This window comes from Pelodiscus sinensis, chromosome 8 (assembly GCF_052426305.1).
Source record: "Pelodiscus sinensis isolate ZL-2025 chromosome 8, ASM5242630v1, whole genome shotgun sequence".
NCBI lineage: Eukaryota > Metazoa > Chordata > Testudines > Trionychidae > Pelodiscus > Pelodiscus sinensis.
Genome location: NC_143059.1, coordinates 75172967 through 75188742, shown reverse-complemented (window position 1 = coordinate 75188742; position 15776 = coordinate 75172967). Strand labels below are relative to the sequence as shown.

Sequence of the window (15776 nt, the reverse complement as noted above, 5' to 3'; positions counted from 1 at the left end):
ACTGCTCCTCCTTGGGCTCCTGCCTTGCCTGTCGCTCGTGTGCCGGGGCACAGAGGGCTCCTAGCCGCACGGTGGGTTGTGGGCCTGCAGGCGGCTTTGTGGGGCTGGGGCCCGCTCTGTGGGGCTCCTTCTGGATGTTTTCCTTAGTGCCCCAGCTGCTGGAGCCGTGCGATTCACCGGGCTCTCTGCTTTCAGCAAAGGCAATGCAGACAGCAGCCCTGGCTAGGGAGACAAGCTGGATGAGCCCACAGACTCAGGGAGCAGACGGGACTGAAGCGCCTCCAGGGCGTGCTGTCTGGGTTTGGAGTGGTGGGGTTGGCAGGCGCGGTTCATACCCGGCCCCCCATGCACATGCAGGGCCCTGGGGCGGTCCACCCGGCTCTGGTGTCTCTGTGGTGCGGTGCTGGGCTGACGAGGGGAGATAGAGGACTCAGAAATGGGGGTGAGTCCCTGAGCCAGTATCTCTCCTTCTTCCCCAGGAGACCTGGTGATCCTGAGTGGCCCCCTCACCGTCAGCTGGCTCCAGGGCAGAAGCTGCTGGGGCTCCAAGGGCTCCTTCCCGTCCTCGTGCGTGCGGGAGCTTTGCCTCTCGCCCTGGCGCCGCCGGCCCCCCCAGAGCCCCGTCCTGGTGCCTGCCGACGCGCTGGGCCAAGCCCGGGCATTGATGAGCCTCTCTGCGCAGCTGGAGGAGGAGCTGGACTTCAGGGAAGGGGATGTGATCACTATTGTCGAGATCCCCGAGCCCGGCTGGTTCACGGGGGAGCTGGGCGGTCGGCGCGGGATCTTCCCGGAGGGATTTGTGGAGCTGCTGGGTCCCTTGAGAGTGCCAGGGGGCCCAGAGGGGCCGGGGCCCTCCGAGGGGCCCCGTGTTAACGGCGTGGCAGAGGGGTGCCCTGAGCAGGAAGGGGGCCCGTGCGGCATCGCACTCTACCGGTTCCAAGCCCTGGAGCCCAACGAGCTGGATTTCGATGTGGGAGACAGAATCCAGATTGTGGGGGTGCTGGAGGATGGCTGGCTGGAGGGCCAGCTGCGGGGGAGGCGGGGCATTTTCCCTCACCGGTTTGTGAGGCTGGAGGCTGGGAACTTGCAGGGAGAAGGCAGCCGTGGGCAGGCCACCTGCCAGGACCCCGAGGAGGCCTGCACCGGGGCCCTTTCCCTGCCAGGGGAGCAAGGGGGCTGGCACCCTGTGGGAGAGAGACCCAGCACAACTGCATCAAGGCCAGAGGGTCTCTCTGATGCTGGGTTTGGGGAGTGCAAGCCTGCACCCTCGGGCGGGCACCCTCCCAGCACAGGGCCCCTTCCCACGGACTCTGCAAAGGCCATCAATGGCATTTCCCCCACTCCCCAGCCAACAGGCAGACTCCACTGCCGGGTGGTTGTATTGGAGCCCAGCCAGAGTCCTGGGCCCTCGCAAAGGCCCTTGGAGATCCCTGCCTCGCCTGAGAAGAATGCCCCAGGGGCACCAGGCTCCCCCCTGCACAGTAGCCAGAGCCAAGCCTTCCCTTCTCCCAGCAGCTGGGCTGCGGCAGAGCCTGGCGAAGGCCGGACGAGCACCCTTTTCCAGGACCTGGCCAGCTGGGTGGAGGAGCAAAAGCAGAAATCCAGATCTTGCTCTTCCAGCTTCCGGGGTGCCCATGAAGGCCTGGGTTCGTGGCCTGAGGCCCAAGCAGACTGGCCCTCACCCATGCTGCACGGAGACAGCGGCGCGGACCTTGACTGCAAGCTGACCGAGCAGCTGGCGCAATTTGAGCAAAGCCTGGCCAGCACGGGAGCCGAGTCGGACAAGGGGGTCTCCCGCCACTTCTCCATCCTGGACTACAGCTCGGAGGAGGACATCGTGCGGGGCTCCCCCGAGGGCACCCCCCACTGGAGGCTGCCGGAGAGGAGGAAGGCCCTCAGGCCCCCACCTCCTCGCCCCAGCGCCCCAGCTGTGTCTCCCTCCTTCTCAGTGCGGCCCTCCCGGCCAGCCCCTCTGCCCCCGCCGAGCAGCCAGAGGAGGAACACGGCTTCTCCACAGCTGCAGCCCAGGCAGGGGGACTCCGATAGGGCCGCTGCGTGTCAGTGCCCCTTTCTGCTGACGAGGGCCCGGGAGGTGGAACAGGAGCTGGAGGTTTATGGCAAGACTCGAGCTGAGCTGAACTCGCTCTTGGAGGAGCAGCAGGATGAGCTGGAGAGATCGGAGACCTTGGAGAACCTGGAGTTCTGTGACTCCAGCATGAGAAGCCTCATTGCGGAGCTGCAGGAGCTGAGAGGTGAGGAAAGCGGGGGTGGGCGGTGCGGGCCCTGGTCTGTGGCGAATGGCTCCTGAGCGCCGCTGTGAGTCGCGTTGTCAGAAGGGCCCTTGCGCTGATCGTCCCCCGTGGTCTTCCCTGTTCCCCCATCTCCCGCTCGCCCTCCCCATCCACGTTCCCTTCCCCTCTCCTTCCGCTGCCCCTCCCGCAGCTCAGGCAGGGCTGGTGCGGTGCTTTCCTGCCCTGCCCTCGCTCCCAGCAGTGATCCCTCTCCCCAGGTGTGCTGTGGGGGAAGCAGCAGGGCCAGAGTTGCCTTAGAGCCTGGGGATCTCGGCCGGGGAACGGCAGTTCAGTGCCTGAGGAGCGCCGGGTGGCAGCCTTGGGCCCCTGTATCAGAGGCAGCAGCGTGGGTGGCCAGGTGGGAGCTGGTCTGCGAGGGGAGCCAGTTTGAAAACCAGCGCTGCTACCTCTGAAAAAGGGGCAGCAGCATGGGGTGGCAGCAGCCCGTCTAGGGGGGGTCTGAGCTCCCCGACCCGGCATGAGCCAGGACTGAGCGGGGCTGCCTGTGCGCCCAGCTGTGATACACTTTCAGTGCAGAACCGCAGCGGGGGTAGGTCCTGGACCCGTTTCAAGCCAGGACTGAGCGGGGCTGCCTGTGCGCCCAGCTGTGATACACTTTCAGTGCAGAACCGCAGCGGGGGTAGGTCCTGGACCCGTTTCAAGCCAGGACTGAGCGGGGCTGCCTGTGCGCCCAGCTGTGATACACTTTCAGTGCAGAACCGCAGCAGGGGTAGGTCCTGGACCCGTTTCAAGCCAGGACTGAGCGGGGCTGCCTGTGCGCCCAGCTGTGATACACTTTCAGTGCAGAACCGCAGCGGGGGTAGGTCCTGGACCCGTTTCAAGCCAGGACTGAGCGGGGCTGCCTGTGCGCCCAGCTGTGATACACTTTCAGTGCAGAACCGCAGCGGGGGTAGGTCCTGGACCCGTTTCAAGCCAGGACTGAGCGGGGCTGCCTGTGCGCCCAGCTGTGATACACTTTCAGTGCAGAACCGCAGCGGGGGTAGGTCCTGGACCCGTTTCAAGCCAGGACTGAGCGGGGCTGCCTGTGCGCCCAGCTGTGATACACTTTCAGTGCAGAACCGCAGCGGGGGTAGGTCCTGGACCCGTTTCAAGCCAGAACTGAGCGGGGCTGCCTGTGCGCCCAGCTGTGATACACTTTCAGTGCAGAACCACAGCGGGGGTAGGTCCTGGACCCGTTTCAAGCCAGGACTGAGCGGGGCTGCCTGTGCGCCCAGCTGTGATACACTTTCAGTGCAGAACCGCAGCGGGGGTAGGTCCTGGACCCGTTTCAAGCCAGGACTGAGCGGGGCTGCCTGTGCGCCCAGCTGTGATACACTTTCAGTGCAGAACCGCAGCGGGGGTAGGTCCTGGACCCGTTTCAAGCCAGGACTGAGCGGGGCTGCCTGTGCGCCCAGCTGTGATACACTTTCAGTGCAGAACCGCAGCGGGGGTAGGTCCTGGACCCGTTTCAAGCCAGGACTGAGCGGGGCTGCCTGTGCGCCCAGCTGTGATACACTTTCAGTGCAGAACTGCAGCGGGGGTAGGTCTTGGACCCGTTTCAAGCCAGGACTGAGCGGGGCTGCCTGTGCGCCCAGCTGTGATACACTTTCAGTGCAGAACCGCAGCGGGGGTAGGTCCTGGACCCGTTTCAAGCCAGGACTGAGCGGGGCTGCCTGTGCGCCCAGCTGTGATACACTTTCAGTGCAGAACCGCAGCGGGGGTAGGTCCTGGACCCGTTTCAAGCCAGGACTGAGCGGGGCTGCCTGTGCGCCCAGCTGTGATACACTTTCAGTGCAGAACCGCAGCGGGGGTAGGTCCTGGACCCGTTTCAAGCCAGGACTGAGCGGGGCTGCCTGTGCGCCCAGCTGTGATACACTTTCAGTGCAGAACCGCAGCGGGGGTAGGTCCTGGACCCGTTTCAAGCCAGGACTGAGCGGGGCTGCCTGTGCGCCCAGCTGTGATACACTTTCAGTGCAGAACCGCAGCGGGGGTAGGTCCTGGACCCGTTTCAAGCCAGGACTGAGCGGGGCTGCCTGTGCGCCCAGCTGTGATACACTTTCAGTGCAGAACCGCAGCGGGGGTAGGTCCTGGACCCGTTTCAAGCCAGGACTGAGCGGGGCTGCCTGTGCGCCCAGCTGTGATACACTTTCAGTGCAGAACCGCAGCGGGGGTAGGTCCTGGACCCGTTTCAAGCCAGGACTGAGCGGGGCTGCCTGTGCGCCCAGCTGTGATACACTTTCAGTGCAGAACCGCAGCGGGGGTAGGTCCTGGACCCGTTTCAAGCCAGGACTGAGCGGGGCTGCCTGTGCGCCCAGCTGTGATACACTTTCAGTGCAGAACCGCAGCGGGGGTAGGTCCTGGACCCGTTTCAAGCCAGGACTGAGCGGGGCTGCCTGTGCGCCCAGCTGTGATACACTTTCAGTGCAGAACCGCAGCGGGGGTAGGTCCTGGACCCGTTTCAAGCCAGGACTGAGCGGGGCTGCCTGTGCGCCCAGCTGTGATACACTTTCAGTGCAGAACTGCAGCGGGGGTAGGTCTTGGACCCGTTTCAAGCCAGGACTGAGTGGGGCTGCTGGCCAGCCTGCTAAAAAGCGTACTGGCAAGTGTGTGGGGGCATGCGTGTTGTCTACAGCAGTTTCTCAAGCAGTGGGACGAATACCCTTGGGGCACTCGAGAGAAGACGGGGGGGGAGGGGTGCGTCAACGCAACTGAAATTTGGAGAAAACTGAATTTTTGTTTTAAGTTTTACAGCGCTTTATTATTTTTGTACTTTTTACACCCAAAAGTTTCGTCGCCCGCCCGGCTACGATTAGTTGTTTAAACAAATGTCTTGCAATGGTAGGGGAAAAAATTGTGTCTGAAAACTGTAGGTACTGGGGGTTCTTATAATTTTTTTTTTTTTTTTTTTTTTGTGGAAAGGGGATACTTTATTTAAAAAGGTTGAGAAACACTGGTCTGTAGCATTAGCCTATAAGCTTTTCTGTATCAGTTAATTGACTACACTGTTGCATCCCTAGTCCAGACCCTACAACCCTATCTCCAGCCTGCCTCCATGGCAGCCTCCTCCCTCACACTGAACCCCTCATTTTTGGCCACACTCCAGAGCTGAGATGTACCCCACAAAGTCTGCTACCCCGGGCACCCTTAATGCTGGAAGGACATAAGTGGGGCTTCTCAGGGGTCTGTTTTGAGGCTAGTTCTGTTCAATATATTCATCAGCAATTTAGATGTTGGCATAGAGAGGACGCTTATTAAGTCTGCAGATGATACCAAGCTGAGAGGGGTGGCAAGTGCTCTGGAGGATGGGTCATAATTTAAAATGACCTGGACAAATTGGAGAAATGGTCTGAGGTAAACAGGATGAAGTTTAATCAGGACAAATGCCAAGTGCTCCACTTAGGAAGGAACAATCAGCTTCACACACACAGAACGGGAAGCGACTGTCTAGGAAGGAGAACGGCAGAAAGGGATCTAGGGGTCAGAGTGGACCACAAGCTAAATGAGGCAACAGCGTGACACTGTTGCAAAAACAGCCAACATGATTCTGGGCGGCATTAACAGGAGTGCTGTGAGCAAGACACGAGAAGTCGTTCTTCCGCTCTGCTCTGCGCTGATCAGGCCCCAATGGGAGTACTGTGTCCAGTGCTGGGCACCACATTTCAAGAAAGACGTGGAGAAGGCCCAGAGAAGAGCAACAAGAATGATGGAAGGTCTAGAGAACATGAGCAATGAGGCAAGACTGAAGGAATTGGGTTTGTTTAGTTTAGTAAAGAAAAGACTGAGAGGGGACAGGATAGCAATTTTCAGGTATCTAAAAGAGTGTTACGGGGGGGGGGGGGGACATTGTTCTCCTTGGCCTCTGAGGACAGGACAAGAAGCAAGGGGCTTAAACTGCAGCAAGGGAGGTTTAGGTTGGACGTTAGGAAAAACTTCCTGCCTGCCACTTTATTATTTTTGTGCTTTTTACACCCAAAAATGTCATCGCCTGTCCAGCTATGATTAAGTTGTTTAAACAAATGTGTTGCAATGGTAGAAAAAAAACTTGTGTGTCTGAAAACTGTAGGTACTGGGGGGGGTCTTATAATTTTTTTTATAAAAAGGGGTACTTTATAAAAAAAAGATTGAGAAACACTGATCTAGACAGCGCTTGGTCCCGCCGCGAGGGCAGGGGACTGGACTCGTTGACTCTCGAGGTCCCTTCCAGTTTTATGAGTCTATGAAGAGTTAATCTGGCCCTGAGGGTAAAGCACTGAGCCTCAGTGACCCTCCCCCCCATGGGGCTGGGGACCGAGGGGAGTGTCTTTTTTCCTGCTTCTCAGTTGGGGTCATACCTGTGGGGTGTTTTCTCCTTCCCACGGGGGGCGGGGACAGGTCAGTGAAGGTTGGGGCTTTGTGGGGTGGGTTTGTGCTCCTCACTTGTGCGTGGCCCGACTGATTTTTCTGTGGATCAGTGGCCTCTGAGCTGTCCCCCGCATTGGAGGCTGTTCAGCTCAGTGCATTGCTGTGGAACAGTGGAGCCCAAGGAGAGCTCCGCAGGAAGACGCTTGTGTGGCTTGATTGCTCCTCCGCTGTCCTGGCAGCTGATGACTGTTCTGTATCCCAAGTGGGCTGCGCCCACGGAAGCTCATGGCACCACCATCGTGTTTTGTTCGTCTCTAAGGTGCTGCAGGGCCATTCGCTGGCTGGTAAGTTTCTCTGTAGGCGTGGTAGTCAGGCCGAGCGAAACACAGCCCCTGGGTGTGGTGGGGTGGGAGGGCGGAGGCAAGAAGTAGGGAGAGCCCCGGGGAGCATGTGGGAGAGGCTTGCTGGCCTCCTTTGCAGAGGAGCTAGCTGGTCTGTGAGCGCCTGGGGCCTTGCTTGTTTGGGGCGAGGGGTGTGCAGTTCTCAGTGATAAGCTACTGCATGCCCCAGTGCCAGCTCTCCGCTGCTTCTGAGCAGCCTGCAGGGCCATGCCGAGAGGTCTCTGGCTGAGCAAAGCAGAGAAGCCGGTTTGGGCAGGGAAGGCTCATCCAATCCCAGCCCTCGCTCACAGAAGGCTGGTTACTAATTACCTTGGGCAGCAGGAGGGAGAGGCTGGAGCTGGCTGCCGATTGGGTACGAAGGTTACAAGTGGATTTGCGCTGAGAGTTTCGGAAAGGAGCTGAGTTCCTCTGGAAGGGCCCAGGAGCACTGCGGAGAGGCGGCTGCAGGCCGGGCACTCTGCACACCAGGGGGAACATGTGCACTTACCCCAGGGCCAGAGACGGGGACAGAGTTCCAAGGAGGGAACCCCGGCTCCTCAGCTGGGAATATGAGCACTGCAGCACGCTGAAGAAAGGGGACATGGTGGAGGTGGACAAGCTGTACACAGACCACGGCTGGAAGGACAAATACCGAGCAGAGGGGCAGCGTGCGGACTCCCGGGCACTGGGCGGGCAATGGGAGCCTTCTTGGAAGCATGGGAGAGTAGAGGGGCACTACAGGGAAGATAGGAAAGGAGGTAGGCAGTATATGGACAGTAGGAGAGCGGAGCGTGACTGTGGGGATTCCTGCAAGGGAATAAACCAGTATAGGGATGATGAAGACTATGAGAATTATAGGAAGGGCGTTATTGGGTATATGGATCACAGGAGAGCAGGCGGGGACTCTAAGGATTGTGGGAAAGATGATACTAAGAGTGTGAACTGTAGGAGAGCAAATGAGGCTTCTAGGAAATCAGGTAGCCAATACACAGAGGATGAAGACTATGGGAGTCATAGAAAGAAAAGTGTCCAATATCTGGACCACAGGCCGGCAGATGGGGACAGAGATTGTAGGAAGGCAGAAAGAAAGTATAGCGAGAATGTAGATTATGGAGATCGTAAGAAGGAAGTTGTTCAATATGTGGATCACAGGAGAGCAGATGTGGATTATGGGGGTTACAGGAAAAATGACACTCAGTATACGGACCGCAGGAGAGCAGATGGGAACTATGAGAATTACAGGAAAGATTATACTAAGTATATGGACCGTAGGAAAGTAGATGAGGAGTATAGGAGAGAGAGTCAGTACACAGAGGATGAGGACCACGGGGGTTATAGAAAGGGAGGTGTTCGGTATAAGGAGCACAGGAGAGCACAGGGGGACCGTGAGGATTACAGGACAGATGACACCCAGTATATGGACCGTAGGAAAGCAGATGAGGAGTATAGGAGAGAGAGTCAGTACACAGAGGATGAGGACCACGGGGGTTATAGAAAGGGAGGTGTTCGGTATAAGGAGCACAGGAGAGCACAGGGGGACCGTGAGGATTACAGGACAGATGACACCCAGTATATGGACCGTAGGAAAGCAGATGAGGAGTATAGGAGAGAGAGTCAGTACACAGAGGATGAGGACCACGGGGGTTATAGAAAGGGAGGTGTTCGGTATAAGGAGCACAGGAGAGCACAGGGGGACCGTGAGGATTACAGGACAGATGACACCCAGTATATGGACCGTAGAAAAGCAGATGAGGAGTATAGGAGAGATAGTCAGTACACAGAGGATGAGGACCATGGGGGTTATAGAAAGGGAGGTGTTCGGTATAAGGAGCACAGGAGAGCACAGGGGGACCGTGAGGATTACAGGACAGATGACACCCAGTATATGGACCGTAGGAGAGCAGATGAAGACGGGGATTCTCGGAGGACAGAACAACAGTCTGTCGAGGATGAAGACTTTGTGGATTACAGGAAGTGGGAAGGCCTGGTTATGGGTCTCAGGAATTTAAATCAAGACTTTGGGTCCTGTAGGAAGCCCAAGAGCCGCGGTTCGGGTGATGGGAATCCGTCTGGAGTCAGCGAAAGCCGTGGAGTGCCTGAAACCTGGTCCTCGGGCTGTGGGAGCACAAGTGTGGGGCCAGAGCCCAGGACTTGGCATGTGGAATACAGTGGCTGTGCTGAGCCAGGGAGAGTAGCCACCAGTCCCCGGCAGCGGGATTTGGAGAGTTTGGGAGACGGATACTCAAGGGGACGGCTGGGGCATTTAGACTGGTTCCAGGCTTGGGAGCACGAGACCGAGAGCGCAAGTGGGGCAGGCTCCTGGCAGCGGAACAGCTGTTACAGGCGGACAGCCCCGAGCGCGCTGAGGCGCTGCGAGTTTGTGCAGACCAGGAAGGAGAAGCAAGGTACGCAATGAAAGGGGTGGGACTGAGCGTGGGACACTCCTCGTCCCACCACCAGAGTCTAGCCCCCGCCAGGGCCCGTCAGTGCTGGCGGGCGGCAGAGAGGGGCAGGGACTTTCCCCAGCACGGGGTCAGTTCGGAGCTAGCATGAGAGCTCGGGCGCCCGCCCCGGCCCGCCCCGGCCGCTAGCCCATATTTCTGCTTCTGTGGGGTAGGCTGCAGCTGCGGCCTTCCTTTCCCTCGCCATTCGCCTTCGACTGATTCCAGGCTGCTTCAGCTGCTGGCACTTGTGACTCAGGGCACTTACGCTGATAATCAAGAGCATTGCACCCTTCTGGGGCGCAGGGCGCTTCCGTACCTGAATCTGCACCCCACTCCCCCGCCTCTGCCACGCAGCCCTGGCTGGTGTGCAGGGCGCTTCCGTACCTGTATCTGCACCCCACTCCCCCGCCTCTGCCATGCAGCCCTGGCTGGTGTGCAGGGCTCTTCCGTACCTGTATCTGCACCCCACTCCCCCGCCTCTGCCATGCAGCCCTGGCTGGTGTGCAGGGCTCTTCGGTACCTGTATCTGCACCCCACTCCCCCGCCTCTGCCACGCAGCCCTGGCTGGTGTGCAGGGCGCTTCCGTACCTGTATCTGCACCCCACTCCCCCGCCTCTGCCATGCAGCCCTGGCTGGTGTGCAGGGCGCTTCCGTACCTGTATCTGCACCCCACTCCCCCGCCTCTGCCATGCAGCCCTGGCTGGTGTGCAGGGCTCTTCGGTACCTGTATCTGCACCCCACTCCCCCGCCTCTGCCATGCAGCCCTGGCTGGTGTGCAGGGCGCTTCCGTACCTGTATCTGCACCCCACTCCCCCGCCTCTGCCACGCAGCCCTGGCTGGTGTGCAGGGCGCTTCCGTACCTGTATCTGCACCCCACTCCCCCGCCTCTGCCATGCAGCCCTGGCTGGTGTGCAGGGCGCTTCCGTACCTGTATCTGCACCCCACTCCCCCGCCTCTGCCATGCAGCCCTGGCTGGTGTGCAGGGCGCTTCCGTACCTGTATCTGCACCCCACTCCCCCGCCTCTGCCATGCAGCCCTGGCTGGTGTGCAGGGCGCTTCCGTACCTGTATCTGCACCCCACTCCCCCGCCTCTGCCATGCAGCCCTGGCTGGTGTGCAGGGCTCTTCGGTACCTGTATCTGCACCCCACTCCCCCGCCTCTGCCATGCAGCCCTGGCTGGTGTGCAGGGCGCTTCCGTACCTGTATCTGCACCCCACTCCCCCGCCTCTGCCATGCAGCCCTGGCTGGTGTGCAGGGCTCTTCCGTAACTGTATCTGCACCCCACTCCCCCGCCTCTGCCATGCAGCCCTGGCTGGTGTGCAGGGCTCTTCCGTACCTGTATCTGCACCCCACTCCCCCGCCTCTGCCATGCAGCCCTGGCTGGTGTGCAGGGCGCTTCCGTACCTGTATCTGCACCCCACTCCCCCGTCTCTGCCATGCAGCCCTGGCTGGTGTGCAGGGCGCTTCCGTACCTGTATCTGCACCCCACTCCCCCGCCTCTGCCATGCAGCCCTGGCTGGTGTGCAGGGCTCTTCGGTACCTGTATCTGCACCCCACTCCCCCGCCTCTGCCATGCAGCCCTGGCTGGTGTGCAGGGCGCTTCCGTACCTGTATCTGCACCCCACTCCCCCGCCTCTGCGATGCAGCCCTGGCTGGTGTGCAGGGCTCTTCTGTAACTGTATCTGCACCCCACTCCCCCGCCTCTGCCATGCAGCCCTGGCTGGTGTGCAGGGCTCTTCCGTACCTGTATCTGCACCCCACTCCCCCGCCTCTGCCATGCAGCCCTGGCTGGTGTGCAGGGCGCTTCCGTACCTGTATCTGCACCCCACTCCCCCGTCTCTGCCATGCAGCCCTGGCTGGTGTGCAGGGCGCTTCCGTACCTGCATCTGCACCCCACTCCCCCGCCTCTGCCATGCAGCCCTGGCTGGTGTGCAGGGCTCTTCCGTACCTGTATCTGCACCCCACTCCCCCGCCTCTGCCATGCAGCCCTGGCTGGTGTGCAGGACGCTTCCGTAACTCTATCTGCACCCCACTCCCCCGCCTCTGCCATGCAGCCCTGGCTGGTGTGCAGGGCGCTTCCGTAACTCTATCTGCACCCCACTCCCCCGCCTCTGCCACGCAGCCCTGGCTGGTGTGCAGGGCGCTTCCGTACCTGTATCTGCACCCCACTCCCCCGCCTCTGCCACGCAGCCCTGGTTGGTGTGCAGGACGCTTCCGTAACTCTATCTGCACCCCACTCCCCCGCCTCTGCCATGCAGCCCTGGCTGGTGTGCAGGGCGCTTCCGTACCTGTATCTGCACCCCACTCCCCCGCCTCTGCCATGCAGCCCTGGCTGGTGTGCAGGGCGCTTCCGTACCTGTATCTGCACCCCACTCCCCCGCCTCTGCCATGCAGCCCTGGCTGGTGTGCAGGGCGCTTCCGTACCTGTATCTGCACCCCACTCCCCCACCTCTGCCACGCAGCCCTGGTTGGTGTGCAGGGCGCTTCCGTACCTGTATCTGCACCCCACTCCCCCACCTCTGCCACGCAGCCCTGGTTGGTGTGCAGGGCGCTTCCGTACCTGTATCTGCACCCCACTCCCCCACCTCTGCCACGCAGCCCTGGTTGGTGTGCAGGACGCTTCCGTACCTGTATCTGCACCCCACTCCCCCGCCTCTGCCACGCAGCCCTGGCTGGTGTGCAGGGCGCTTCCGTACCTGTATCTGCACCCCACTCCCCCACCTCTGCCACGCAGCCCTGGTTGGTGTGCAGGACGCTTCCGTAACTCTATCTGCACCCCACTCCCCCGCCTCTGCCATGCAGCCCTGGCTGGTGTGCAGGGCGCTTCCGTAACTCTATCTGCACCCCACTCCCCCGCCTCTGCCATGCAGCCCTGGCTGGTGTGCAGGGCGCTTCCGTACCTGTATCTGCACCCCACTCCCCCGCCTCTGCCATGCAGCCCTGGCTGGTGTGCAGGACGCTTCCGTACCTGTATCTGCACCCCACTCCCCCGCCTCTGCCACGCAGCCCTGGCTGGTGTGCAGGGCGCTTCCGTACCTGTATCTGCACCCCACTCCCCCGCCTCTGCCACGCAGCCCTGGCTGGTGTGCAGGGCGCTTCCGTACCTGTATCTGCACCCCACTCCCCCACCTCTGCCACGCAGCCCTGGTTGGTGTGCAGGACGCTTCCGTAACTCTATCTGCACCCCACTCCCCCGCCTCTGCCACGCAGCCCTGGCTGGTGTGCAGGGCGCTTCCGTAACTCTATCTGCACCCCACTCCCCCGCCTCTGCCATGCAGCCCTGGCTGGTGTGCAGGGCGCTTCCGTACCTGTATCTGCACCCCACTCCCCCGCCTCTGCCATGCAGCCCTGGCTGGTGTGCAGGACGCTTCCGTACCTGTATCTGCACCCCACTCCCCCGCCTCTGCCATGCAGCCCTGGCTGGTGTGCAGGGCGCTTCCGTACCTGTATCTGCACCCCACTCCCCCGCCTCTGCCACGCAGCCCTGGCTGGTGTGCAGGGCGCTTCCGTACCTGTATCTGCACCCCACTCCCCCACCTCTGCCACGCAGCCCTGGTTGGTGTGCAGGACGCTTCCGTAACTCTATCTGCACCCCACTCCCCCACCTCTGCCACGCAGCCCTGGCTGGTGTGCAGGGCGCTTCCGTAACTCTATCTGCACCCCACTCCCCCGCCTCTGCCATGCAGCCCTGGCTGGTGTGCAGGGCGCTTCCGTACCTGTATCTGCACCCCACTCCCCCGCCTCTGCCATGCAGCCCTGGCTGGTGTGCAGGGCGCTTCCGTAACTCTATCTGCACCCCACTCCCCCGCCTCTGCCATGCAGCCCTGGCTGGTGTGCAGGACGCTTCCGTACCTGTATCTGCACCCCACTCCCCCGCCTCTGCCATGCAGCCCTGGCTGGTGTGCAGGGCTCTTCCGTACCTGTATCTGCACCCCACTCCCCCGCCTCTGCCACGCAGCCCTGGCTGGTGTGCAGGGCGCTTCCGTACCTGTATCTGCACCCCACTCCCCCACCTCTGCCATGCAGCCCTGGCTGGTGTGCAGGGTGCTTCCGTAACTCTATCTGCACCCCACTCCCCCGCCTCTGCCATGCAGCCCTGGCTGGAGTGCAGGACGCTTCCGTACCTGTATCTGCACCCCACTCCCTCACCTCTGCCACGCAGCCCTGGCTGGTGTGCAGGGCGCTTCCGTACCTGTATCTGCACCCCACTCCCCCGCCTCTGCCATGCAGCCCTGGCTGGAGTGCAGGACGCTTCCGTACCTGTATCTGCACCCCACTCCCCCGCCTCTGCCATGCAGCCCTGGCTGGTGTGCAGGGCTCTTCCGTACCTGTATTTGCACCCCACTCCTCCGCCTCTGCCATGCAGCCCTGGCTGGTGTGCAGGGCGCTTCCGTAACTCTATCTGCACCCCACTCCCCCGCCTCTGCCACGCAGCCCTGGCTGGTGTGCAGGGCGCTTCCGTACCTGTATCTGCACCCCACTCCCCCGCCTCTGCCACGCAGCCCTGGCTGGTGTGCAGGGCGCTTCCGTACCTGTATCTGCACCCCACTCCCCCGCCTCTGCCACGCAGCCCTGGCTGGTGTGCAGGGCGCTTCCGTACCTGTATCTGCACCCCACTCCCCCACCTCTGCCACGCAGCCCTGGTTGGTGTGCAGGACGCTTCCGTAACTCTATCTGCACCCCACTCTCCCGCCTCTGCCATGCAGCCCTGGCTGGTGTGCAGGGCGCTTCCGTAACTCTATCTGCACCCCACTCCCCCGCCTCTGCCATGCAGCCCTGGCTGGTGTGCAGGGCGCTTCCGTACCTGTATCTGCACCCCACTCCCCCGCCTCTGCCATGCAGCCCTGGCTGGTGTGCAGGGTGCTTCCGTAACTCTATCTGCACCCCACTCCCCCGCCTCTGCCATGCAGCCCTGGCTGGTGTGCAGGACGCTTCCGTACCTGTATCTGCACCCCACTCCCCCGCCTCTGCCATGCAGCCCTGGCTGGTGTGCAGGACGCTTCCGTACCTGTATCTGCACCCCACTCCCCCGCCTCTGCCATGCAGCCCTGGCTGGTGTGCAGGGCGCTTCCGTACCTGTATCTGCATCCCACTCCCCCGCCTCTGCCACGCAGCCCTGGCTGGTGTGCAGGGCGCTTCCGTACCTGTATCTGCACCCCACTCCCCCACCTCTGCCATGCAGCCCTGGCTGGTGTGCAGGGCGCTTCCGTACCTGTATCTGCACCCCACTCCCCCGCCTCTGCCATGCAGCCCTGGTTGGTGTGCAGGACGCTTCCGTAACTCTATCTGCACCCCACTCCCCCGCCTCTGCCATGCAGCCCTGGCTGGTGTGCAGGGCGCTTCCATAACTCTATCTGCACCCCACTCCCCCGCCTCTGCCATGCAGCCCTGGCTGGTGTGCAGGGCGCTTCCGTACCTGTATCTGCACCCCACTCCCCCGCCTCTGCCATGCAGCCCTGGCTGGTGTGCAGGACGCTTCCGTAACTCTATCTGCACCCCACTCCCCCGCCTCTGCCATGCAGCCCTGGCTGGTGTGCAGGACGCTTCCGTACCTGTATCTGCACCCCACTCCCCCGCCTCTGCCATGCAGCCCTGGCTGGTGTACAGGACGCTTCCGTACCTGTATCTGCACCCCACTCCCCCGCCTCTGCCATGCAGCCCTGGCTGGTGTGCAGGGCTCTTCCGTACCTGTATCTGCACCCCACTCCCCCGCCTCTGCCACGCAGCCCTGGCTGGTGTGCAGGGCGCTTCCGTACCTGTATCTGCACCCCACTCCCTCACCTCTGCCATGCAGCCCTGGCTGGTGTGCAGGGTGCTTCCGTAACTCTATCTGCACCCCACTCCCCCGCCTCAGCCATGCAGCCCTGGCTGGAGTGCAGGACGCTTCCGTACCTGTATCTGCACCCCACTCCCTCACCTCTGCCACGCAGCCCTGGCTGGTGTGCAGGGCGCTTCCGTACCTGTATCTGCACCCCACTCTCCCACCTCTGCCATGCAGCCCTGGCTGGTGTGCAGGACGCTTCCGTACCTGTATCTGCACCCCACTCCCCCGCCTCTGCCACGCAGCCCTGGCTGGTGTGCAGGGCGCTTCCGTACCTGTATCTGCACCCCACTCCCGCACCTCTGCCACGCAGACCTGGCTGGTGTGCAGGGCGCTTCCGTACCTGTATCTGCACCCCACTCCCCCACCTCTGCCACGCAGCCCTGGCTGGTGTGCAGGGCTCTTCCATACCTGTATCTGCACCCCACTCCCCCGCCTCTGCCATGCAGCCCTGGCTGGCTGGGCCCCGACTGCTCGGAACAGCTGCTCACAGCAGTGC

The 15776-nt window shown here is 61.8% G+C and overlaps 1 protein-coding gene across 4 annotated transcripts in view; it reads left to right on the top strand.

Annotated features, from left to right (window-relative positions):
- DNMBP (dynamin binding protein) overlaps positions 1 to 15776 on the top strand; it is an 88302-nt gene that overhangs the window by 26107 nt on the left and 46419 nt on the right. For 3 of the 4 annotated variants that reach the window (XM_075934445.2, XM_075934443.2, XM_075934444.2), the window contains one exon: positions 480 to 2252. In XM_075934445.2, coding sequence (XP_075790560.2) covers positions 480 to 2252 — 1773 coding nt within the window. Of the gene's footprint in view, positions 1 to 479; positions 2253 to 7368; positions 9418 to 15776 lie in introns of those variants that run through there. The other variant, XM_075934446.2, reaches the window with a different exon arrangement.